General features: G+C 38.1%; 1 protein-coding gene across 2 annotated transcripts in view; it reads left to right on the top strand.

Moving 5' to 3' along the window:
* Nucleotides 1-24072, top strand: part of PTPN12 (protein tyrosine phosphatase non-receptor type 12) — a 137798-nt gene extending 113726 nt beyond the window's left edge. The window contains exons 13-18 of one of the 2 annotated variants that reach the window (XM_054017625.1): nucleotides 5818-6770; nucleotides 14370-14447; nucleotides 17433-17524; nucleotides 20704-20734; nucleotides 21780-21896; nucleotides 22754-24072. In XM_054017625.1, the coding sequence (XP_053873600.1) occupies nucleotides 5818-6770; nucleotides 14370-14447; nucleotides 17433-17524; nucleotides 20704-20734; nucleotides 21780-21896; nucleotides 22754-22815 (1333 nt within the window). In that variant the 3' untranslated portion in view covers nucleotides 22816-24072. Of the gene's footprint in view, nucleotides 1-5817; nucleotides 6771-10771; nucleotides 12340-14369; nucleotides 14448-17432; nucleotides 17525-20703; nucleotides 20735-21779; nucleotides 21897-22753 lie in introns of those variants that run through there. The other variant, XM_054017622.1, reaches the window with a different exon arrangement.
* The last annotated feature ends 518 nt before the right edge of the window (nucleotides 24073-24590 follow it).

The raw sequence follows: 24590 nt of genomic DNA, 5'->3' as shown, positions 1-24590 counted from the left end.
GTCAGAAAAAAAGCCACCAAACTGCCCACCAGCATCTCATGGAAGCTCTGCCTGCATCTTGAAACAGAAGCAAAAGCCCAAATAGAAGTTCTGGAAATGGTACCGCCTCCATTTTCCTGACTCCAGTTGCTGGAAGCCCGCAGACCAAAATGACTGCTCAGCAGGATTTGTTGGGGGGAGTGTTCAAATTTCCTGTAATGTGTAGCCTGGACAATCAAGTTTTTCTACACTGTACCGCGAACGAAGAGCTAGAGTGGCCACATTTTGAGAGGGCACTAGGAGATCTGGGATACGGTTGGTTGGACATGGGTCTGCGTACCACAGTGTAGACGCCAGAGCCCCGGGTTCAGGTCCAGGTTAAAAATTTTAACCTAGGGTTGGCAATCCTGGATTCTTAAACCCAGGGTCCCCCGACATGAGTCCTGCTAACCCTGGGCTTACCTTGCAGTGTAGACATACCATTAGAGAGGAAGGTATCTTAGAGATGTGTAGCTTTCCAGCTGAACTTTAATTTGCTGCTTGTGTGTCTGCCTACAAATAAAGGTTTTCACAGGTGCCAAATGCTTACATAAGAATGGCCATAGTGGGTCAGACCAAAGGTCTATTTAGCCCAGTATCTGATCTTCCAACAGAGGCCAATGCCAGCTGCCCCAGAGGGAATGAGCGGAACAGGTAATCAGGTGATCCATTCCCAGCTTCTGGCAAACAGAGGCTAGGGACATCATCCTTGCCCATCCTGGCTAATAGCCATTGATGGACCTATCCTCCATGAATTTATCTAGTTCTTTTTTGAACCCTGTTATAGTCTCGGCCTTCACAACATCCTCTGGCAAGGAGTTTCACAGGTTGATTGTGCATTGTGTGAAAAAAATACTTCCTTTTGTTTGTTTTAAACCTGCTGCCTATTAATTTCATTTGGTGGCCCCTAGTTCTTGTGTTATGAGACGGAGTAAATAATACTTTACTTTCTCCACACCAGTCATGATTTTATAGACCTCTATCGTAGCCCCCCTTAGTCATCTCTTTTCCAAGTTGAAAAGTCCCAGCCTTGTCTCTCCTCATTCAGCAGCCGTTCCATACCCCTAATCATTTTTGTTACCCTTTTCTGAACCTTTTTCAAGTCCAATGTATCTTGACACCCACAGTATTCAAGATGTGGGCGTACCATGGATTTATATAGGGGCAATATATTTTCTGTCTTATTATCGATCCCTTTCTTAATGATTCCCAACATTCTGTTCACTTTTTTGACTGCTGCTGCACATTGAGTGGGTGTTTTCGGAGAACTGTCCACAATGACTCCAACATCTTTCTTGAGTGGTAACAGTCAATTTAGACCCCCTCATTTTATGTGTATAGTTGGGATTATGTTTTCCAGTGTGCATTACTTTGCATTTATCAACATAGAATTTCATCTGCCATTTTGTTGTCCAGTCACCTAGTTTTGAGAGATCCTTTTGTAGCTCTTCGCAGTCTGCCTGGGACTTACTATCTTGAGTAGTTTTGTATCATCTACAAATTTTGCCACCTCGTTGTTTACTCCTTTTTCTAGATCATTTATGAATATGTTGAATAGGACTGGGCCCAGTACAGACCCCTAGGGGACACCATTATTTACTTCTCTCCATTCTGAAAACTGAGGTTTTTTTAATCTGAGTACTTTAGACTATTCCTACTGTTAGATGCAAAGCCAGAGCTTTGATTAATTTGCAATTTAGACTTATTTCGGTACAGTAGAACTCAATTACTTCAACTCCAGCAATGATGTGCTGGTTCTTTAGGATCCTGAGGGGGTGTTTTAATTACACAGGAACCTTTCAGTGAGCCAAGTCCTTGAAGCTCTCTTATCTAATTACTTGATAGCTTTGTTTGCTAGAGAATAAGTAAGACACCTGTAAAGGAACAGGATAATGGGAATTGGTGTTCAGTAGGAAGAAAAATGGTAACTTTTTTTCAAACTGAAAGTATCCTTTAGACCCAACATTTAAATGATGAAACTGATTACCGCCAAAATACTTCACAAACATACAAAGGTAAGGTCATGCTGAAAATGGGAAAATAGAAGGCGCGAGAGAAGGAAATTGGTGGTAAAGGAAACATGAGACAATGTTTCTACATCATCCTGATTTCATTTCTATATCTATAGAAAACACAATAGTTCTTAATTTGGGAGAGAAGAGATTAGAATGTCGATGATACAAGTCAAATTGCCACTTATTGTGAATGAAGCTGCATGCTGTAATGGCAAGTAATTCCTCTGCCACATTTCAAACTCTAAAGAACCTTTTAATACATATTCAGTTAGGCTAACATTAAAAAAAGTTCAAGAATCTGTTGGCTGCTAATAGCCCTGTTAGCAGCCATTGGTTTAAATTTGTTAGTGATGATTTTAAAAACATTCTTCATTTAACTTTTTTTTTTTTTTTACTAGAAAATCACCAGTGGGCTATTTTTGATCATTCCTGATGCATGGGTATATGTTATAACCTATAATTCAGTTTCTGATAAGTTGAGCAAATTGTAGCGTTTCTCCCTTATGACTGAATAAGTTCTGATGCTTAAATAAAGCAGAATAATATGGTGTCTAGCCTCAGCCCACTTACATAGGGTTTAATGTTCCTATTTTAATTATCCAGAAGAATGCAGAGCTCAGTATCTATTTTTGGTTGATCATAGCAGCTGCATTCCATGACCTTGACATCACTCTCTTTTATTTGATGATAAAACTCCACAGTATGTTAAACAGAGTAACCATGGATTGAGGATTTTTCATTTGGACACTAGCCAGTCCTCATTTAAATCTGAACTACATTTTCCCCTTTTTAATACAGTTGCAATTTTCCACTAAGCACAGAGTGATTTAAAATTTAAATTGTCTATTTTATTAATCCTTTGGAGCATGGTTGGAGGATGGGTGTACTATAGAAATGCTTTTCCCTATTTGCATTACCCATCCTCTTCCTAATGTTTGTCATCTCACTTAGTGTTTATACATTTTAGATTGTAAACTTGTTGGGCGTAGATTATCTTCCTTCTCTGAAACACCCAGTATGCTTTAGGGCACTATAAAATAAATTAGCTTGCGTTAAAATTATTTTTAAAAAGTAACAAATAATATAATATAATGAAAGCTGTGTAATGATTATGAAAATGTAGTACATCTTTACATTGAATTTCATTTAAATGCTATGAGGAGTAATAAGGTGATTAAGATCTAAAAGCTTTTCTCCCCAGGGCTTATTGTGACAAGTATTTTTTTTTCTCTGTGAAATCTATGTTGCTACATAAAAAACTATGCTGAACCTTTATACAAGTTATGAAGATAACTAAGCAGTTTTTAGTATCCTGGAAATGTCTCACCTACTCTGCTGGAAGCAGCAGACCTAAGTCATAAGGAGTTTTTCTTGTGCTCTTTTGGTTCACTGTCTCACCTCTGTTTTGTTTTTGAAAGGTGTCGTAATCTGAAATAGTATTTCATTGTTTTTAGATAAACTTTATCTATAAATTCAGGGACAAATAGACACTCTCCAGAACACGAAATAGCATATTAGAGTCTAATTTTAAAACCTTTTTCTTTAGTGGCTTGCTGAATGTTTCAGAAATTCATTTACATAATCTTCAAGAGTGGTGCAGCCTTCCTGTAAAAGTGACAGGCACATCACATTGACATTTTAACCAAAGTCTTCCTGAGGATGTGAAGAAACAAATTTATTCAAATATATTACATACCCAATCTTTGAATTCACATAGCTATGTTACTCCTGTTTGACAAACTATAACATCTTAAAGCAATGGCATATTACTTAAGAAGACAATAGGAACCTGTTCCTGAGAGGTGTTGATCATCCACTTTGCAGAATCAACGGCTGTTGCAGGTGCTCGGCACATCTCTGGTTTATGCTCTGAGAATTGAACAAAATTTTTCTAAAGAATGGCTCCAGTTAACCACTCTTCTCTGAATCACAATAATAAGGCTGCAAGAGATTTTTTGCCAAGCCATTTTTAACAAGCTAGAAGGGATATTACTAGATATCATGAGTTAAATTCATGTACGGTGAACCCAAACGTTAGAATCAGCTGTTAGGCCAAAAAAATTGAAATTGCATTATTTGGATTTACTTATGCAGAAAAAACAGTATTCAAAGTCTGTCAAAATTCCAATTTTTTTCTTGCATCAAAATGTCCTCCTATGTTTCTTATGGAATTTGGCATGAAGCCTGGATAATAGATGTCCCATACTCTTTAAAATCCTTACCCACAGGTTTGAGTTCATCCTTCTGGGTAAAATTTGCTCACTCCTTTTTTTTTCTCCCTGTCCCCCCTTTCATATAGATATGACATCACAAGGGCAATTAATTGTATAAACCACATAATTGTTCTTGCATATAATCCTGTGCTTGACACATTTTTCCGTTGTAGTAATACCATCTGCTGAATGAAAGTGTCTTAATGCATTTTTCTTAATTTTACTGTAGGGGAAATTGATACTTATTCTCATAGTGGAAAAGACCCCCCCAATTTTAATAGCTCTGAAGAAAAACTACCTCTATATAACAAGCAATTCCTGTGTGTAGACTTTTTAAATAAATCTTCAGTCCATTTTAATTTATTTTAACATCAAGAAGATCTGTTACTTCAGTTTCACCTTACAGTAAATTTTATTAGATACCTATTTTGTATATCTTATACACTCCTACCTAAAATATTTTTCCCTTTCTCAAAAACTACAAACTTTCTACCAACACTTAGTATAAATAGTATAAATTGTAAACTCATGTGTCAAAATCCGCTCTACTAATTTCACTAAAACAAATTTGCAGAGGTGTCTTTGACCTTACCCCTGTCACTTTTCTCTTCCAAAAAAGGTAATATTGAAATTTCTTGTCAACAAATCAGATACTCCAATAGATGAATCTGTTCTTATATACTGTATGTAACTCACTGAAGCTATGCCATCAACATGTTAGTGTATAAACTAACCTTCAGAGTAACAAAAACTGAATCTATATTCACAATACTACCATCATTAAATCTATGAAGAAAATGTGTTTTGTTTAAAATATCTCTAAATGTCAAATAGACTTTTATTTGGGGAGGAGGAGGGCAACAAACTGAGCTAGAAGTTGAGAGGGATTGAGTACCAAAAAGGGTCTGTATCTTAAGATCTTTCCAAATATTTCTATTTTTGTTTAAATATAGGGAATTTTTCTTAGCTTCACTAAAAGCAGTGTTTTTAGAGGGTGCTTTATGCTCCTATGAATCCAATTGTTTTTTTAGCCAGGATGGGCAGGTATGGTGTCCCCTAGCCTCTGTTTGCCAGAAGCTGGGAATGGATCACTTGATAATTACCTGTTCTGTTCATTCCCTCTGGGGCACCTGGCATTGGCCACTGTCGGAAGACAGGATACTGGGCTAGATGGACCTTTGGTCTGACCTAGTATGGCCATTCTTATGTTCTTAAAAAGGTCTGACCAATCTACAAATTCTCTGTAGAGTCAGCTGTGGGGAGGAAAGTGAGGGAAAATCTGCTTTGAAGCTATTTTTATGGGTTAAGGTTTGTAAGATCTGGCCTTAAAAGTTGTATTTGTGGCATTATCAAGAATCTTTTCCAAGTTATATTTTGGAAGACTTATCAACTATTCCCTTGCCATTTATACTCTGTCAGCCATATTACACAACCATTTTTGGCAAGCAGTAGAAGTTTTGCCCAGAGTTTAAGATTATTATATGTTGGATGTTTCAGAATTTATTTGAGCTATAATATCTGATGTGATATTGCTGAAGTACAGATAATTTACATAATTATTTTTTTTGCAGTTGTCTTGTAGAAGGAGATGTTAAGGAAGAAATCTTGCAGCCTCCAGAGCCTCACCCAGTACCACCCATCTTAACACCATCTCCTCCTTCAGCTTATCCGACAGTCACTACTGTGTGGCAGGACAATGATAGATACCATCCAAAGCCAGTTTTGCACATGGTTTCATCAGACCATTCAACAGACCTCAATGAAAACTATAATAAATCAACAGAACATTCAGGGAAAAATGAACCCAATGAACATGTGGAGAAAAAGCTGGAGCGTAACTTAAGTTTTGAAATTAAGAAGGTACCTCTTCAGGAGGGACCACGAAGCTTTGATGGGAATACTCTTTTGAACCGAGGACATGCAATTAAAATAAAGTCTGTTTCATCTTGTGTAATGGATAAGAACTCTAAGCCACTGGATCATAGTTCAGGGGATTCGCTTGTAGACTCTTTTCAAAACTGTAGTATGGAAAACAAAGCCTTAGTAGCTTCACTGGAAGGGCTGCAGAGCCAGAAGGATTCTGATGCTCCACCGAGACCAGACCGTCTGCTTCTCAAAGAGAAGGGGCATGCCATGTGGTCACTACATGGGCCTGAAAATGCACTGCCTGCATCTGAGGATATGTCTTCAGATGTCTTAAGTCATGGTATTAAAACTGCCTCTCTGGTACCAAACCCCACATCTCAAGTGGAATGCTCTTCCAGTGAAACAGTTGATCATCAGAGTAGTTCGCTTTTAGTTAGAGCACCCCTCTGTTTTACTAATCCTCTTCATTCCGATGATTCTGACACAGATGAGAGGAACGTTGATGGAGCCATGACCAAAAGTCTGTCTAATATTTCAACCGCAAGTGCCACAGTTTCTGCTTCCACTAGTACTGAAAACATTTCTGCTAGAAAAGTATTATCAATGTCCATTGCTAGACAAGATGTTCCAAGCATAAGACATTCTGAAGAGGAAAAAGGTAGGTTTTTTATATTTCAGCTGTATTTGGCACTTTTAATAAATCTGTAGAGTGGGAAAATATTTCATAATTTTAAGACAGTATTGCAAAGAAATATTTAATTATAAATCTTAAACTTTAAATTGACAGTATGGCTGCTTTTGCAACAATCTAATTTAGTTTCCCAATCTCCTTTTCTCCTGTGAGTTAACCCTGTTGTATTATTACTACAACTCTTGATAAACTGCCTCAAGTGCTGTATCAAAAAACATTTACTCCATGAATAGCTTATTTCTGCCTTTTCAACAGTCTCATTCTTCTCATCTGAAGTTAGGTTACCCCTTCATTCCATCACTTTGGCTACTTGGAAATTAGTGTAATTTTTTTGTGTACTTAACAAATATCACAGCCTGTTAAATGTTGGATATCCAATTAGTTTGGATAACTACATTCACAGTAGAAAACATAGCAGCAATACATCCTTCTGAGTAATTTATCTGGCTGCTGTCACCATTGGTTAAAGTATATTTGTGTAAAACAGTCATCTTTGCTTTATCGCTCTTTGAGAAATGTGTTACGCTGTGAACAGATGATGCATTTCTAATACTACTATTGGGCTCTATGGTTTTTGCAGTTCGCTGCATCAGAACGGGGTGAGGAAGACAGGCTTACACCCTAGCTCCATTCAAAAGAAAGACGTTAAACAGTTGAGCAGGTGACATCAAACACTAATGTGCAGCAACAGTCCAAAAGCTAACAGAATGTTAGGAATCATTAGGGAAGCGATAGATAAGACAGAAAATCATCATGCCACTATATAAATCAATGGTACACCCACAACTTGAGTACTGTGTACAGTTCTGGTTGCCCCATCTCAAATATATATAATCTCTCTCTCTCATATATAGATAGATATAAAAATAAAAAAAAGTACAGACGGGCAACAAAAATGATGAGTATGGAACAGTTTCCATATGAGGAGAGATTAAAAAGACAGGACTATTCACTTTAGAAAAGAAACTACTAAGTGGTGATGTAATATAGTTTATAAAATCATAAATGGTGTGAAAAAAGTGAAAAAGGGAGTGTTATTTATCCCTTCACATAACACAATGAAATTAATAGACAGCAGGTTTAAAACAAAGGAAGTACTTTCTCACACAACACCCAGTCAACCTATGGAACTCTTTCCAGAAGGTGTTGTGAAGACCAAAAGCATAACTGGGTTCAAAAAAGAATTAGAAAAGTTCATGTAGGATAGGTCCATGAATAGCTATTAGCCAAGATAGTCAGAGAGCTGGCTCCATGCTCTGGGTGTATCTAGAGCTCTGACTGCCAGAAGCTGGGAATTGACGACAGGGATGGCTCACTCAATAATTGCCCTGTTCTGGTCATTCCTTCTGAAGCATCTGCACCAACCACTGTTGGAATGCAGGATACTGAGTTAGATGGACTATTGATCTGACCCAGAGTGTCCGTTCTTATATTTTTATGAACCATCACATATTGACTAAATCACCATTCAGATTTGTGGCATCAAGTAAACAATGCTTGACAAAGTTCTTGAATATAGTTGACGCCTTTTTAAAGTTAAGATAATTATAAGGAAGCAGTTTACTGATTTTTATTTATTTATTTATTTATTCTGTGTGCGTGCCACCACTTCCTTAAAGGTGTTGCCTTGCTGCCACTTCAGAGAAGCGTTTTGAAAGTTTTAATATTTTTTTCCTAGGCTGTGCTTCTGTCAGAAATACGACACATTCTAAAGAATACTACCTTTTGACAAATCTAAAAAAACACTATTTTTACAGGTACTTCAGGATTAAATTCTTTCTACAAGCAGAAGTATAGCTTGCATATAGTCTAAGGGTTAAAAGTAGCTAATTCCTATTTTAAGGTTTTTTAAAATCATAAGACACGTACCAAAAAGCAAATACCCTTTGCTTCCATCCCCTATTTAGCATATCTGCCAAAATGGTCTTTCTTGAGACTAGTAAAAAACAGGTGAATTCATATTAAACTGTTTATTTTCAATATATTTCTACTCAGACTTTTGGTGCTCTGACCCAGGGCTGTTGCTATGTCTATTTTGCTACTGTCAGTCCCAAGATATGATAATGTTCAAGCCTATCTCCTCATGTCTGAACATGTTCGCCATGTTTTCCTGGCATGGATACTGTGAGGACATAAAAGTCAGATGTAAATAAGATGGGAATGCAAGGTGTGGTATAAAGGTGATGATAGACTGAGAAGAACACACCATCCAGAGGCTTGATCAATGGAAATGCTGCATCAGAAGTGTGTGTGCGAGAACTTCATTTTTAAGTCTGAACTGTGGTTTCTAGAAGACTTGATAAAACAATTTAGGTAGAGGACTCTCCCCTTTAAGGTTTTAAATTGTGGTAGATTCTAGTTTCTGTCATATATGTGCTGCCTGATCATTGTGGGTTCACCTGTCTCCCTTGTATTATGCTGATTGAATCATGTTTAATCATAGAATATCAGGGTTGGAAGGGACCTCAGGAAGTCATCTAGTCCAACCCTCTGCTCAAAGCAGGACCAATCCCTAACTAATGGTCAAATGCAGTTCTTCCTGGTAACCAGTTGTGTTGTATTAGAGAATTTGCTGGTGCAAAAACATTCAAGGGCTGGTCTTAAAATGAGGATTATAAATTGTCCTTAATGCCCTTGAACGGCTGTTTAGGCTTTATGCTTTGGTTATATGACTAAGATTTTCAATGCTGCAGTAGCAGTTCGGCCTTTCTGACAAACTATTCAAATGGAGCAGGCCTCAGTGGCGCACCACCCCTAAGCTGATGGGTTTCTTTGTATTTCGTGGGACTCTTCATTAAACACAACCATGTATAGGTGATCAGGAGTCATCAACCACAGTGTCACACTAGGACTATGCACCATGTTGTCTTTTAAAGATTACCATGCAGACCCTTATGTTTCAAACAGCTCTTTCATTGGGGTTTTATTTTTCTCAGTCTCAGCCTATTATACCAGGTTCTTCAGACTTTGCACCTTCCTGTTAAGGTTTTATGCTACTGCTTGCAGTTCATCCCAGTTTATTTCCTCCCCAGACGTACCGCTTCCTGAAGTCTTTCTGTTGCTCCCTCACATCCAGGTACAGTTTTTCTGCCCTGGGCCTGCCTTCTTTCTGATGGGATTTGCTGTTCTTCATAGTTACATAGAGTTTATTCCTGCCCTCCCTGGGCCTAGATTCTAAGGAGCTATCATGCAGTTTTTCCTTTTGTAGAGTCCTTCCCCAGTCCTTTTCAAGCTCTCTTGTCTTCTAATTATACTCCCAATCAGGTGCCAGCTGCCCCTTCATTAGGCTCCCAACTGGGTGCACTTCTTAGTCTCCAGAGAAGCTGGACCCACTTCATTTAAGAGGCCAGCCACCCTATGCAAACCGCACCAAGGCTATGTGTGACGCTTACTTGGTTGTAAAGTACTTTGAGATGAAAGTGCTAATAATTAGTTAAAAGCTCTAAAGAAGAGACCGTATACATATGTGTGAACTTTTCTTGTCTATACTAGAAAAATTTGGCATGCTAACAACTGTTACAGGCATGCCAGCAAGTTCACATGCCAGGCTTTTAACAGTGCACCAGTGCTCACAGACTTTGTGGCTGTTGTTTGAGTTCATTATGACATCTGTTCATCTCCACCATTGCATCACCAGGGTAGAGAACAGTACTGGCAGAACAGCTGCAACAGTGCAACTAGTGTGCATTACAGTACAGCGATCGTTGTTTAGGTGCTTCTGTATTGTACAAGGGTCAAATTTGCTAGAAGCCTTTCACCCGTTCAAATTGGATTGCACATGCTTGGGACGTCAGTACATGTGTTTTCACAATCTCTTTAGTTACCAGGCCACTTTTGTAGTATGTCAGAAGAAACCATCATTTAAATATGCTTCCAGCTGGTTTGGAAGTGTCCGGGGGTGTATGAGAACCTGGAGCAACCAGCAGATTACTCCCATCTGAACTGATTCATAATATTATGTTTTACAGCTGGGTTCCAAATGTCTTGCCAAGCAAAGTATCATTTAATTCTGGGAGAAGATAGAGGGTCTGAAGGTCCAGTGCAATAAGGCCTGGAATGTTGACAGTTGCTCCACAGCAGCGTGGAAGACACCTATTTATGACACATTGATAATATTCTCAGCACATCATCATCTATAGTCTGAGTTCATCTTGGACAGCATCAAAAAAGCTGGCAATGTGCTGTTGAGGGACAAGGAAAGGTGGAAAGGACATATGTGGTCCAAATCTAGAACTGATGTGGATAAAGGCTTGTCCAAAACTGTTCTGTGTGCTGAAGATCTCTTTGCAGTCTCTCTTTCTGGATACAAGCCGATGAACAAGTTTTGAATGAGGACTTGGGAGATGAAAGGTCTTCTAAACAAGATATGTTGCTGTTAGTTTGCTCCTCTGAAATTAATGTCCTAAGAGCTTAGAGTAAAAGCTTAACAATGGAAAGAGGAAGGTATTTGTAGCCACTTTTTGTTCTGTCACTAACATTTTGGAAAAAGGAAACCTTTGTTAAAAATTCAACATGTCCTAACTTTCCGTTAAGGTTTGAGAGCTGACTATATGTTCTCTGGAAATATCTGGTAAGTCTTCCATCATAACTGGGAAAGACATGAATTCGTATTCCTGATATTTCAAAGGCAACGAGTGAGTAAAAAATACGAACCTGAAAATTTTCTAAATCATAATGAAGCAAAAAGGGCTCATATTCAGTTTTTTACAGATTATCTTTAGCCTTTGAATTTAAAAGGGAAATGAATGCTACTTTTATGACATTCCTTGATACTTCAAGGATGGTCAATACATTAATATGCCTGTTGACTCTCTCCTTATTTCTCAGTTTAGAAACCACTACTGCATCAAGGCCACAATTTGGAAATGTTAGTTGCACCAAGATAGTGAACAGGCAGCACCACAAGAAGCAGATACTTGACCTATCTCTATGCTAAGGCTGAGCAAGAGATTAAATGGTGACCATCATAGGGGTGTGAAAATATACAGTAATAGAATTTGAGGTGGAGGACAAGAAACAGAAGTTTGAGGACAGTCAACCTTTTTGTGTACATTCAGGGAAGAGGACAGAGAAGCCATGATGGAATACATCTATTGTGATAGGGAAATGAGCCTACTGGGAAAAGAGTACCACAGGGAGCTCTTCACAGGAAATAAATGTAGAGCAAGAGGCAAATTGCAGTTTGTTCCCCTCTGGCTTCCTTCACGTGCATTATGTTCCAGCTCTTCAGTACAACGCCATTAGATAGGAGCACTACATATTGGACTGTCCATTCTTACCTGCTTCTTCCTGGGCATTCCCATGCAACTCTGCCCCTCATCAGAACTAAGAAAAAGACCATGAGAACCCACAGAAGATGCAATTCCTGTCCCTACAGTGTCTAGTTACAAACTGTTTTATTATGTGTTTTGCATTGATTACTTCAGCTGGCCTGTATGTGTTGTTAAATAAAGATGGTTTTCAGTATATCTGTTAAATTATTCTGCTAAATGTAATTTTATCCTTCATAGTATCATTAAATCTCAGTGGACACCAGACTACTTCATTTTCTATAATATCCTTGATCAAAACCATATACATTTACAAAATGGGGGATCAGCAACAGCTATTACATAAAGTTAAACCCACCACCAGCAAAGAAAACAATATTTAATAACAAATAGTAGTCTTCTCTTACCTCCAATAGAAAATTGTCTTGTTTTGTTTCCGTTTTGCAAATAGGCCATGGATATGAATGGTTTCTAAAGGAGTTGGGATTTTGACCCCTCTTCTCTCATAATTTCCATGGGCTTGCAGAAACATTTTTCAAATCTCTAGCAAGCCATTGTTTTAGGAAATCTGAAATTGTGGGCTAAAAACTCGAGCGGCAGTGTGCCTACAAAGGTTGATTAGTGTGCTGTGTATAGACATGGGCCATGTCAAGGCTGATTCCCCACTCTGGCACTTCGAGTGCAGAAGATGGGGGCCCGCAAGGATTCTAAAAATTATTACTGGCCACTCCAGGCTTGTATTAAACTCCCAAGGTTACAGCTTCTCTCTGACCTTGGATGGGTAGATGCTGCCACCACCCAAGTGCAAAAAAAAAAAAAAAAAAAAAAACCCTTTGGACCCAAGAAGGCGCACTTGAGAATTCCTCCGTGTGGGTACCCTCAAGCCCTTATGCCCCCCATCCGAGGAAGAGCTGACAGAGAAAACAAAGGAAATCAGCTGTTGCCACCAGCTAATTAAACAACGTGCACAAACCTCTTAGGACACACAAACCCAATCCTGTTCTTAAAAAAGGTACATTTTATTAAAAACAAAAAGAAAGAAAATACATTTGGAACGTAGGTTATTGCTAGATTTAAAAAGAGCAAATATAATAATTAAGCATCAAGAATAGTTTTCTTGAGGTCCAGCTTAATGGTTACAAGCAAAACAAAAGCATTTTGAGGTTAGCACAGAGTCCACAAGCCATAAAGAAATAAGAGAGAAACCTAATTGCGTCTTCCTAGACATTCCCTGATCTACTTACGTATCTGGGGTTCAGATAAGTAATTCCTAGGTATGATTTGATGATTTTTCATAACTGGTTTAAAGCTTCTTACAGCATTGCTGCTCTTTATCTCCTCTCTCCAGAGAACAGACAGACAGACAAAGGGAAAGTTTTTTCCCAATTTTGAAAAGTTCTAGCCCTCCCATTGGCTCTTTGGCCAGGTGCCCACTCCCTTCCTTTTACCTATGGGCTTTTTTAACCCTTTACAGGTAAAGCAAGTAGAGAACAGCAATTAACAGGGATTTTGTAGCTAGCTGGCTGGGTGTCCATAAAAGAGAGCCACCCCCCTCCCCTTCATTTATCACAGGGCAGAACTGTAAGTAAAACAAAATGGCTACTGTGGATACACTGCACTATTTCTGGTTTCAGAGTAGCAGCCGTGTTAGTCTGTATCAAAGCTTATGCTCTAATAAATTTGTTAGTCTTTAAAGTGCCACAAGTACTCCTGTTCTTTTTGCACTATTGTTATTAGCACTGATGCAACCATCAAGGCTCAAGAAGCAATAGCAGAGCTCTCCAGTACAGAGGAATGCTAATTCTCTTTAAATTCAGAGTAGGTAGCGCAAAACATTGTTTTTGCTTCATTGCTCTAAACAGGCATGCTAAGTTTTTTCTTTATTTGTATTACTGTTTTGAGCTTATTACTAAAATCTTCTCAAACACCACTCTCCCCCACCCCTCTTCCAAGCACAAACTGAAGGACGTTAGGCATCTGAACAGAAAGTAGTTTTTCATTTGATATTTGATTTGTTGAACACTGTCAGTGAACTAATTACTGAACAATACAAAGACACTGCCCTTTCCCCAAAGAGTTTGTACAGTAAAATATGAGAATGATAGAGGAAATGGTTTAATTTGATGTATAAACCTGTTGTTGCATCTGTATTTGGCTTTAAACTTTTCTTTATACAATGCCTTATACTGTGGACTTGTAAAAATTGACCTATTAAGTGTTGTTAAAAATTCTGTTTGTTTAAACAAAGCTACATCATTCTTAGTTTGTCTAACTACAATAATGCATTTGATTTTAGATGCTGATGTGAGTGAAGACTCCTCTCCCCCACTACCAGAAAGAACACCAGAATCATTTGTATTAGCAAGTGATCAGAGTGAGTCTTTTCTGTTATGTTTTACAGGTTTGGGGAATAAAATAATCCTGAATAAAATCAGTCCAATACAGTAGTTCTGGGTGCTGCTGCTTTTTGTTTTAAAGAATTAAAAAGGTATCAAGCCAGTTTCCCCACCCATGCATTCTTCCCCCCTCCCCCCGCCCCCAAGTGTAGCACCTTACATTTGTTTCTGATGAATTCATTTTCGTCTATAGCCCAGTTCTCCAATTTATCAAGATCCCTCTGAATTTTAGCTCTATCCTTCCAAGTATGGGCACCCCCCTTCCAGCTTTGTCTCATCTGCAAACTTGATCGGTGTGCTCTCTATACCTACGTCCATTTAGCATAGGAATACATTAATACATGCACCTGGATATAGCTGGTGGGAGTGCTGATAAAAATTGAGTTTATGGCCTGTCAACGTTTCCTGAAAAAAGGATATGTTCTTAAAATACAGTATACTAAAAGCTTGTAACACTATATTAAGGATAGTTTGAAGAGAATGGAGCAGATTTTCCACCCTGCGCAGGGATAGAAGTCTGGCTGTATGTCCCCCTCTCCACTAAAGATTTACTTGTCTGTTTCTTCAGTATCCTTGTAACCGCCAATGCAGGGGTTGGGGAGGGAATGTGGCTGGTGTATGCTGTACTCTGCTCCTTAGCTGATGGTCCTTCAGATCAGCTGGAAACAGTCCCTATGGTATAATACCATTAGGCTGCTCTAAGCAATGTCTAGGACTATGCAGAGAATAAGGGAGCTGTAAACAGCTTCCTGTTGCCTGACTCCATTGTGTCCAGCAGAAGCAGCAGTCTAGTCCAGTATTGTTACATTTATTTAGCACAGTACTACTGTGACATAAAGCCCATATTGAAACAGATAACACTTCCAACGCTAATAAATCAGTCACTGGGTCTGTATCAGTATAAAACCAGCAATGGCTTTAATTAGTAAATAAATAAAAGGAATTAATGTAAATCAGGTCTGAGCAGATTGGTAATGCTCTAGAGAATTTTGTATAGAAATGACTTGCGTTGTGAAAGTGCCATTTGTGAATCCATAGTTCAGGATGAACTGGATTTTCCACACATCTTTTAGAGCACTTACTCCTGGAGCGTAGTATTTATTTTCTGAGAATTCATAAATAAATTAGTTTTGTCTGAATCAAAATTAATTAAAATGGGCTCCTTAAGCAAGTTAGCACCCTATTCAAACAATTTTTTTGTTCTGAATGATCTCTGTAATGGAATAATGCAGACCCTTCACACTTCTCACATAGTTAAAACTCACAGAAACCTTGTCCAGAGGCTACATTTAAAGAATTAAAAAAAAAAAAAAAATTCCCCAATTACTTTTTGTAACTATTTACTGTTTGCTGAATGAGAAACTTTTAATGTTCTACAGAAAATCCACAAAGAACAGCCCTCTTCAAAATGATGGAGAACAATGGGACATGACAAAGATTGAAACCACAATTGCCCTCACTTGGTGACCATTTTGAGAGGAGCATCTCTCCCTGAGTGTTCTCTTCTACCTCCTGGCAGCATAGGAGACCACCATTTTGAGTGCAACTTGGCATCTCTCATCGAGAATAATGGGAGATGAAGGCCATTTTGAATGAGGGCAAATTCTTCAGTTTCTCTGAAGATGTAATGCACTAAACCCTGGCAAATTTTGTTTTGAAAAATAATTGCAAAAAATTACCATTAATCCTAAATATGTCTCCACAAAAGCTACCTGTTGAACCAGATCTATTCAAGAGAGAGCAGAAAGGGAGGAGAAAACGGGGTGCACAGGGAAATATGCAGGATCCAGACAGTTGGAAGAACTAGGTGGCATATTTGTACACAGGAGAGTTTGGAGGACAGGAAAAAGTGCTTGGCACGTCTACAGAGTGGGGTAAAATAGCCAGAGCATATTGGTGAATCTGGTCATAAAAGTTAACATTTAAAATAAAAAAATAAGGTTTTTGCTTCATATTTTCAAATCATTAAAATTATCACATGGTAACATTGTTGGAATTTGTGTAGTTCCCATGTATGAAACATTTTAAAAAGGAAATTTGCAGACAAAAATTATTTAAAATGGAATTAAGGTTGAGTACTAAAGCTTTTTTTAAAAAAAAAAATCAGGGATGCTGTAATTCTCTCAGAAGAAAGTGTACAAACCCAGGAAATTCAGACTGAAGGTTAAATCTGAAAGAACTCAAGGCACCTTAAGGTCTGAAAATGTACAGTTGTAGTACCTAAACAATCTTCTGGAGATGTGAGAAGAAAATTCTGTCTTTAATTCAGACAAAAAAATGCTAAAATGCCATAATCTGAATCATATTTTTGTATGGTGTCACTACAGGGAAGAATTATGGTTATTTGTGCATTGCCTTAGCTTGACATGTTTTGATCTCAGATCTAACCCTCGCTCTGAATTTTTGGGTTTGTAATTCTTGGCTTTGTACCATCTGTAACTGTGACTTTATAAATATCTATTTAATCTCCCTCTAAAATATTTCTTTTGCATATAATGTTGTATTCTAGCCTGAGATGTCAAAATAGAATTTAGTGGACTCTGATATCAATGCATATCCAAGTTTTACATGTTGTATATATTCAAGGTATAACATTTTTCACAGTTGGCGTATTGCATTTTTAAAATTTTACCTAAAAACTAACCCAGTTGCCTACCAACTGGAATTCCCCGATGATAGGAAATTCTATCCAATTTTAAGCAAAAAAGGGAATTTTGTGATTCTGCATTTTGATTGGTGACACTTTGTAATCTTGGAAGTTCTTCATTAAGTGTCTTGAACAAAACGTTGATTAGAAATATTGTGAATATTGTTTGTTTTAAAGATCTCTTAGAAAAGGTAGTTAATGTAACTTATCTCTAAAGTTTTGTTAGGAAGGTCCTTGGTGTGGTATTGAAAGTCAGGAGACCACAGCGTATACATTTCTGAAATATATTTTGATTTTAAGATTTTGTTTTTATTAGATGCACCTTTGACCAAGCCTGTTACATTTTCACAATCTGCTGAAAGAAGTATACTGCATGATCAGAATCTTCCTGAACAAACAGAATCTACAGTAAGTATGAATGACAAGTCCATGTTAATTTTTAGCTTCTGGAACTAACCTTTTGAATATATATCCAAATGGTAAAAGAATTTTTTTTTAAATGTTAGTTATAATCGTTGATAAACTTCAACTGACCAAGTTAACTCCCCTTTGCTTTAACTGGTGACCTATACCAATTTAATTTTTGCATTTAAATCTGAGCTGCTTTTCTATGCTGTTCTGAATTTTGAGTGCTAACATTCTGCATTTTTTGTCACCGATACTTCAGATGAAGTGGTAGCACAGAGCTCTTCTAGCTTGAGACAGAAGTGAAAATTAAAGTCAGAAATTGAACGTTCTATGAAATGAGTTAAATGCTACCTACACTCAAACTACTCTCCTTTGCCTTCTGAAATTACATTGCTAGGAACAATTCCACTTTCCTTTCCATTGCAACCAACTACATTTCACCAATCCTTGCCCCATACAAAATTGTAGACATGTTAAAGGTGACCTGCAATGAAAAAAATTAATTTATTACTATGTAAATTAGGATTATGACTATCGTTTGATGTATAAGGAGCTTGAGAAGATATTTTCCAAAAGGTGTTTTTCTTAAAAGTACAAAGAATATGAAGGTTTTACTGTTAGAGGAAGTTTTACATGATTGAGAAATGTGGGTTGGGAGCTTTTTGCCATCCAAGTGATTTTAGTTAAAAAAGGGGTTAACAAAAACAGTTCAAATAAAAATCACTTTTTAATGCCTCAGATACACTAAGTGAAATCGATTGTCTTTCAGGGTAGACTATGGGTAAAATTTCCAAGAACGCCTAACTCACATTTTGAAAAGTGACTTAGTAATTTAGAAACTTAGAAGTCTTTTGAAAATGGGACATGGGCTCCCAAGATAGTTAAGCACTTTGGAAGCTTTTGCCCAAGGCTTGTATTTTTAATGTGAAAAAAATAAAACAGACCAAAAAACTCAACCTTTCAGGCTTTCTTCATATCCTAAAGAAGCTCAAAAAAAGAGAAGGGAAGAAACATTGCGCACAGCCCAGTATATTTCTTTGCAGGTCCCCATTAAGAGCTCCACCACATTATAATAGAAGTGGCCTTGACTTCAACCACAAGACAAAGTTCATTAAATAAATTTGAAAACCTGTGAGAGTATTAAAATGTCCAAAAAAACCTTCCAAACCTGTCAGGATGGAAGACTAAATTCTCGGCCTATGTAATAAACTGTCCTAACTATACTAGAGATTTAGAATGATCTTGAACTAGTGGTGACCAAATCATGCAGCTACTTAACTGGTTAGTCAATTCCACTTGAATTTTTTTTAATTTTAATTCTATTCATTATTGCAGTCATTATTAATATGCTAGATCAGGGGTTGGCAAAATTTTTGGCCCGAGGGCCACATCGGGGTTGCGAAACTGTATGGCGGGCTGGGTATGGAAGGCTATGCCTCCCCAAACAGCCTGGTCCCTGTCCCCTATCCACACCTGACTGCCCCCTTCAGAACTCCCAACCCATCCAACCCCCTGCTCCTTGTCCCCTGACTGCCCCGTCCCGGGACCCCACCCCCATCCAACACCCTCGCTCCCCGTCTCCTGACCGCTCCCTGTCCCCTGACTGCCCCCCTTGGGGTACGCAAGACAAATCAGAGTCCTGAAAGGGGTACAAGAGTCTGGAAAGGTTGACTACCATTTCTCAAACTGGGGGTCCCAATCCAAAAGGAGGTTGTGGGACGGGGGGTCCGCAAGGTTATTGTAGGAAATCGCAGTAGTGCCACCTTTACTTCTGCGCTGCCTTCAGAGTTGGGTGGCCGGAGAGCAGAGGCTGCTGGCCAGACATCCAGCTCTAAGGGCAGTGCCCCACAAGCAACAGCACAGAAGTAAGGGTGGCAATACTATACCAGGTCATCCTTACTTCTGAGCTGCTGCTGGCAGCAATGCTGCCTTCAGAGCTGGGCTCTGGGCCAGCTGCTGCCGCTCTCTGGCCACCCAACTCTGAAGGCAGCGCCACCATGAGCAGCAGCGCAGAAGTAAGGCAGGCAATACCGCGAGCCTCCTACAATAACCTTGTGACACCACTCACACAATCACCTTTTGGGTAAGGACTCCTACAGTTTTACCACTGTGAAATTTGAGATTTACATATCTGAAATCATGAAATTACAATTTTTAAAATCCTGTGACCGCGAAATTGACCAAAATGGACCGTGAAGTTAGTAGGGCCCTAGTCATGAGTCTCATAAAATGAAAAAGTGAACAAACTTTAAAAGCTTTCCAGGTCATCTTTAATGCATCATAACTTACATTATTTTGCCAACATTCCAGAATGGAAACAATAATTTTAATAGTAATTCATGTATTAACTATCAGCTCTTGTTACCACAAGACTATCATACTTTTACATTGAGTCTTCTGTAGCCCCCAGCCCACCCACTTAGCATCCAGGCCCACCCCCAAGACCCAGTTCTGCTCCGGCCCCAGTTGCCTGGCTCTGCCCGCCTGCCCCGTGCTCCAGCCAGAGAGTGGGGTCAAGGCACCAGATGCTTGCCCCCGCTCTGGCGCCCACAAGCCCCCACGCCCTGGCCCCATTCCCCAGCAGAAGCACTAGGTGAGCAAAGCAGGGCAAGCCCCCACACCTAACCCTGCTCTCTGGTAAAGTGCTGGGCGGAGCGGATTGGGGGATGGGAGCGCTCCAATTGGCTGGGGCCCCTAGGCATGATCGAGTGGTAATCCACCACTGGGAGGAGGGCGGGCAAGCAAGTGTGCGGCTTGGCGGCAGAGGAGCTCCTCAAAAAAGGTAGGCGTGCCTCCTCGGGGAGCCAGGCCTGGCGTGGGGCAGTGGGACAGGAACGGGTGCTGGGAGTCATGCACGCTGGAGAGTGGCATTTCCTCCCTGAGCTGGGTGCGCACCCAGGGCCCCGGGGGGACTCTGGCCAGAGCATCCATCACCCTACACAAGGCCTGCTGGAAGGGATGGGGGGAGGTGGGCCCCCGCTGACCTCCTGTCATTGTCCGCCCACCCAAATGTCCCATCCTGACTACGCCACTGGTAGGAAGTGTAAAATCTTCCAATTCTGCTTATGGTATCTCCTTCCAAAAATGTTTCCTTTTATCTTGAATATCTCAGACATTCTTTAACAAATTATTTTGAGGTATCCTACAGACATTTAAAATACAATATTTCATATTAACAGGGCTTGAAAACAGCTGGATGTGTAAAACTTGGTAAGTGATTAATTTAGTTCTTGAATGTAAATGAAACTTTCAAACTAACAACTTGCCTTGTTACAGTCCCTTGTGAGTTACCTTGAAGTAATGATGGGAGGCCAAAAGGAGTTAGTTACCCTGTTTGCACCAGCTACTGAATTGATCTAGCTGCAGGGGATGCGTATTGCATAGTCACCAAACATCTTAAATTCTTTATCCTTTTTTAAATCTACTATAGTTTTTGTAGCCTATAGCCTATTGCACTTTGTTACAATAATTAGTTAGGTTTACAACAACATGACTTAAAAATTATTCCTACCCACTTGTAGCCATTATACTAATGTACAACTGAAGTCTTATCTTTTCACCTTAATTTCCAAACTACTCTTCTACGTCCGTATGTACTATATAAATATTGAGTTAATTTTCATTTAATTTTACAGTATGAGCTAATTTTCACAAACACTATTTTGGAGCTTCATTAATGAGGTTAAATTGGTGTAAGCCTGAAGTATTTACAATGAATTCTGTTCTACTGCTCAGAAGCACCAAATACAAGCTGAAAGGAAAGCATGAATACAGCTACTTATATGAATATATTAAAGATACTGTGAACTTAAATCGTATTTTACATAGTTACCTTTGATACTAGTTGGTTAGAAGATAAAAACGGAAAGGAATTTTTAAATCTTCTTTACTTCATATTGATATAAGTGAGACTTTAATATGGGGATTTCTCTAAGATTGGTCAGTGAAGACCAGTGGAATTAGTCCAACTGCTGAAACTTAGAGAATTTTTCACTTGACCAAAGCTCAAAGAAGCACTTTCAGTTGTCAGTGCTGCAGTTCCTGGGTTACAAACACTTCAGGGAAGGCTTAAAAGAAAAAATAATAGTTTCTACTGGAATAAAAACATTTTTATTAGCCATGGATTTTATAAAGGCTGTTTTCTACAGAGGGTAAAATTTGAATCAAGTTTGACTTGAAAGCATCATTTTGAAATTAAGAATACCACAAAAATTGCTTGCCTAACATATTTATATTAAAATCTCTTGTTTTCCAGATAATCTTGAAATGGGCAACAAAATACCAGCTGACACTATACCTCAGATTCCTCTTTCCAGTTCCACTGATAGAAGAGGTCAAACTACAGAAATTCCAGTAGAAATCACAGATATTGGTAATTGCCATTCATTCAAAACTGACTCTTTTATGTATTTGTTTAAATTTAGTACATAAATATATAAATGTTTACTCGGTCAGCGTATACGTTCCATTTAGTAGCGCTTTTAAAAAGCAGCATCCTTTATAACATGGAAGTTAAATTCTATTGAGGAAAATAGAAAGAAGCATAAACTCTGGAAAATCAAGTGTAAAAATATAATTGGGAAGGCCAAAAGAGAATTTGAAGAACAGCTAGCCAAAGACTCAAAAAGTAATTGCAGGAAGTGTTTTAAGTACATCAGAAGCAGGAAGCCTGCTAAATAACCAGTGGGGCCAATGGATGATTGAGATGTTAAAGGAGCACTCAAAGATAAGGCCATTGCGGAGAAACTAAATGAATTCTTTGCATCGGTCTTCACGGCTGAAGATGTAAGGGAAATTCCCAAACCTGGGCTATTCTCTTTAGGTGACAAATCTGAGGAACTGCTTTAATGATTACACACATTTTCACTGTATAGTTACGAAAACCCGAGGAAATAAACAATTTTCCAAAATCATGGTATTTGGGGGAATAAAATAAGCAAATTATAAAAGACTGTAATTTGGTGTTGTGGATTAAGTACCTTCCAAATTTGGGTTTAAATAGTGAAATATAAAAGTATCTGAATGGTTCATGTTTGTAGTTATTACAAGCATCTTGTGTTTATAACTCTTGTATTGAGACTACATGAAGTTTTGTAAGTCCCTGAAAATAGGAATATCTTCAGTGGGTGATGCTGAAACAGCTTTAACAATAGCAATTCTTCTCAATGCTAATATTTCTGAATTTGCTTTTTTCAAAGTTGACAGAATTTAAATGTTCTCTGTTTTTAGGTTTTGGTAACCGTTGTGGAAAGCCAAGAGGACCAAGAGAGCCACCATCAGAATGGACATGATGAAAAAGAAAATGGTCACTCTGGAAAAGTCAAGTGCCACTGAAAACAAAATAAATAGTATTCCGCTCTTTACTTTTTGGGGACTAACACACAACAGTGTAGTTATAACTACAGAATGGTACACTTTTTACTTTACATCCCACATAAAACCTTAAATATTATTCACAAAAGTGGATTCCAGTATTACAACCTAACTTTTTGCTGGGGCCATCTACTTGCCTTATTACACCTAGGAGAAAGTATTACATATGGTTTATTTTGTAACTTCCAAGTATTATTGCCTTAATGTCTTTTAACCCTGTTACACGCTGCTTGTAGACATTTGTTAATATAGTGATACTTTTGACAAATTGAGTTTATGGACTACTTTTTGCTAACTTTTGATTACCATGTATGCATTATTTTGTATATGTACAGGGCAAGTAGGAATATAATTTGATAAAGTTGCAATCATAAAATATTAACAGAAGATGTAAGAAATCTCTGCATGTTCTAAATTCATGTGTATCTTATTTGTAAATTATTTGCCCTGAAATTTTAGAAAACAGTTTCTGATTTAAAAACAAAAAAATTCTGGACATACAGCCAGAATTGCAGGTTTGCAGAGATAAAGATTGTAATACATTTTGTAAATTGTAAGCAAAAGGTTATTTTTATATTATATACTGTTGGTCAGACCTAATTTGTTCCGGTTTTCATCTAGTCATGGAGATTCAGTAAGTGCCTTGGAACAATATTGAATTCTCTTAGCCTACGTATGTTGCTTCAGTGTTTGAGTTCATCTGGTTTAGAAATTTATAAAAACAAAAAAATGTATCTGACCTGCCAGTAAAATAGAATTCATTCTAAGTAACCAACACTCGTTAGTTTTCATTTTAATATTTCACAAATTTCAATTTATAGAGATGAATTTCCTAAAAACTTCCTACATAATAACTGGTTTAATGCTACAGTATAATATGGTGTGTATTTCTACTTTTGTACAAACATTTCAGGACACACTGGTAAAGGGACTATTTGAGAGCCATTATTTTCCATTGTGCTGGTAAAAATAGTATTTTGATCATTCAGCAAGTGTGTATGTATGTGTGAAAGCAACTTATCATATGAAGATTCACATAGAGCCCTTGCAGCTACACTGTATCTTGGCAGCATACCATGCCAAGGATTAATCCTTATAAGGATTCTCTACTTATAAACTTTGTTTCTGTAATAATGATAGACTCTTTAAATTAAAGAAAGTACCTCAAAATTTCATTGAGTGTTTTTACTTATAAGGAACATGTATATTATTCAAAAGTGAACTAGAGTACATTGGGGTGGGCCAGGTCATATTCAGCTGTTTAAGTTTGTAGTTCTTCAGTGCTCATTACTGTAAAAATGAAACCACCTAATGGATGCTAAAAATATATATATATTTTCTGTCAACTTCCTTAGAGATTCTGCTTAATTACAATGCAAAAAAACAGTAGAAATGAGCTGCTTAGTAAAGCATATGAAGACTTTTTTATAACCTGTTTTAATTAATGAAAGTAGTGACTGAAATCTTCATACGTGGGTACCTGCTGTTCTGGACACTAGTCATGGATTTGACAGTGTCTTTTCTACCACAATAGGGGGCAATTTAGTCATTTTCCCTCTGTGTGTCTGATTTCAGGCTCACTGCTGTCCACAAAAGAGAGCTTTAGAGAGTGAGAAGTTAATCTAGCAGACTGCTAGTAACTTCTATAGAATTGGTGGTTCTTCACGTAGTTGCAGTCAGGTATGTGTTGCCC

This window comes from Malaclemys terrapin, chromosome 1 (assembly GCF_027887155.1).
Source record: "Malaclemys terrapin pileata isolate rMalTer1 chromosome 1, rMalTer1.hap1, whole genome shotgun sequence".
In the NCBI taxonomy this organism is placed as follows: domain Eukaryota; kingdom Metazoa; phylum Chordata; order Testudines; family Emydidae; genus Malaclemys; species Malaclemys terrapin.
This window is presented reverse-complemented; position numbering and strand designations above follow the sequence as displayed.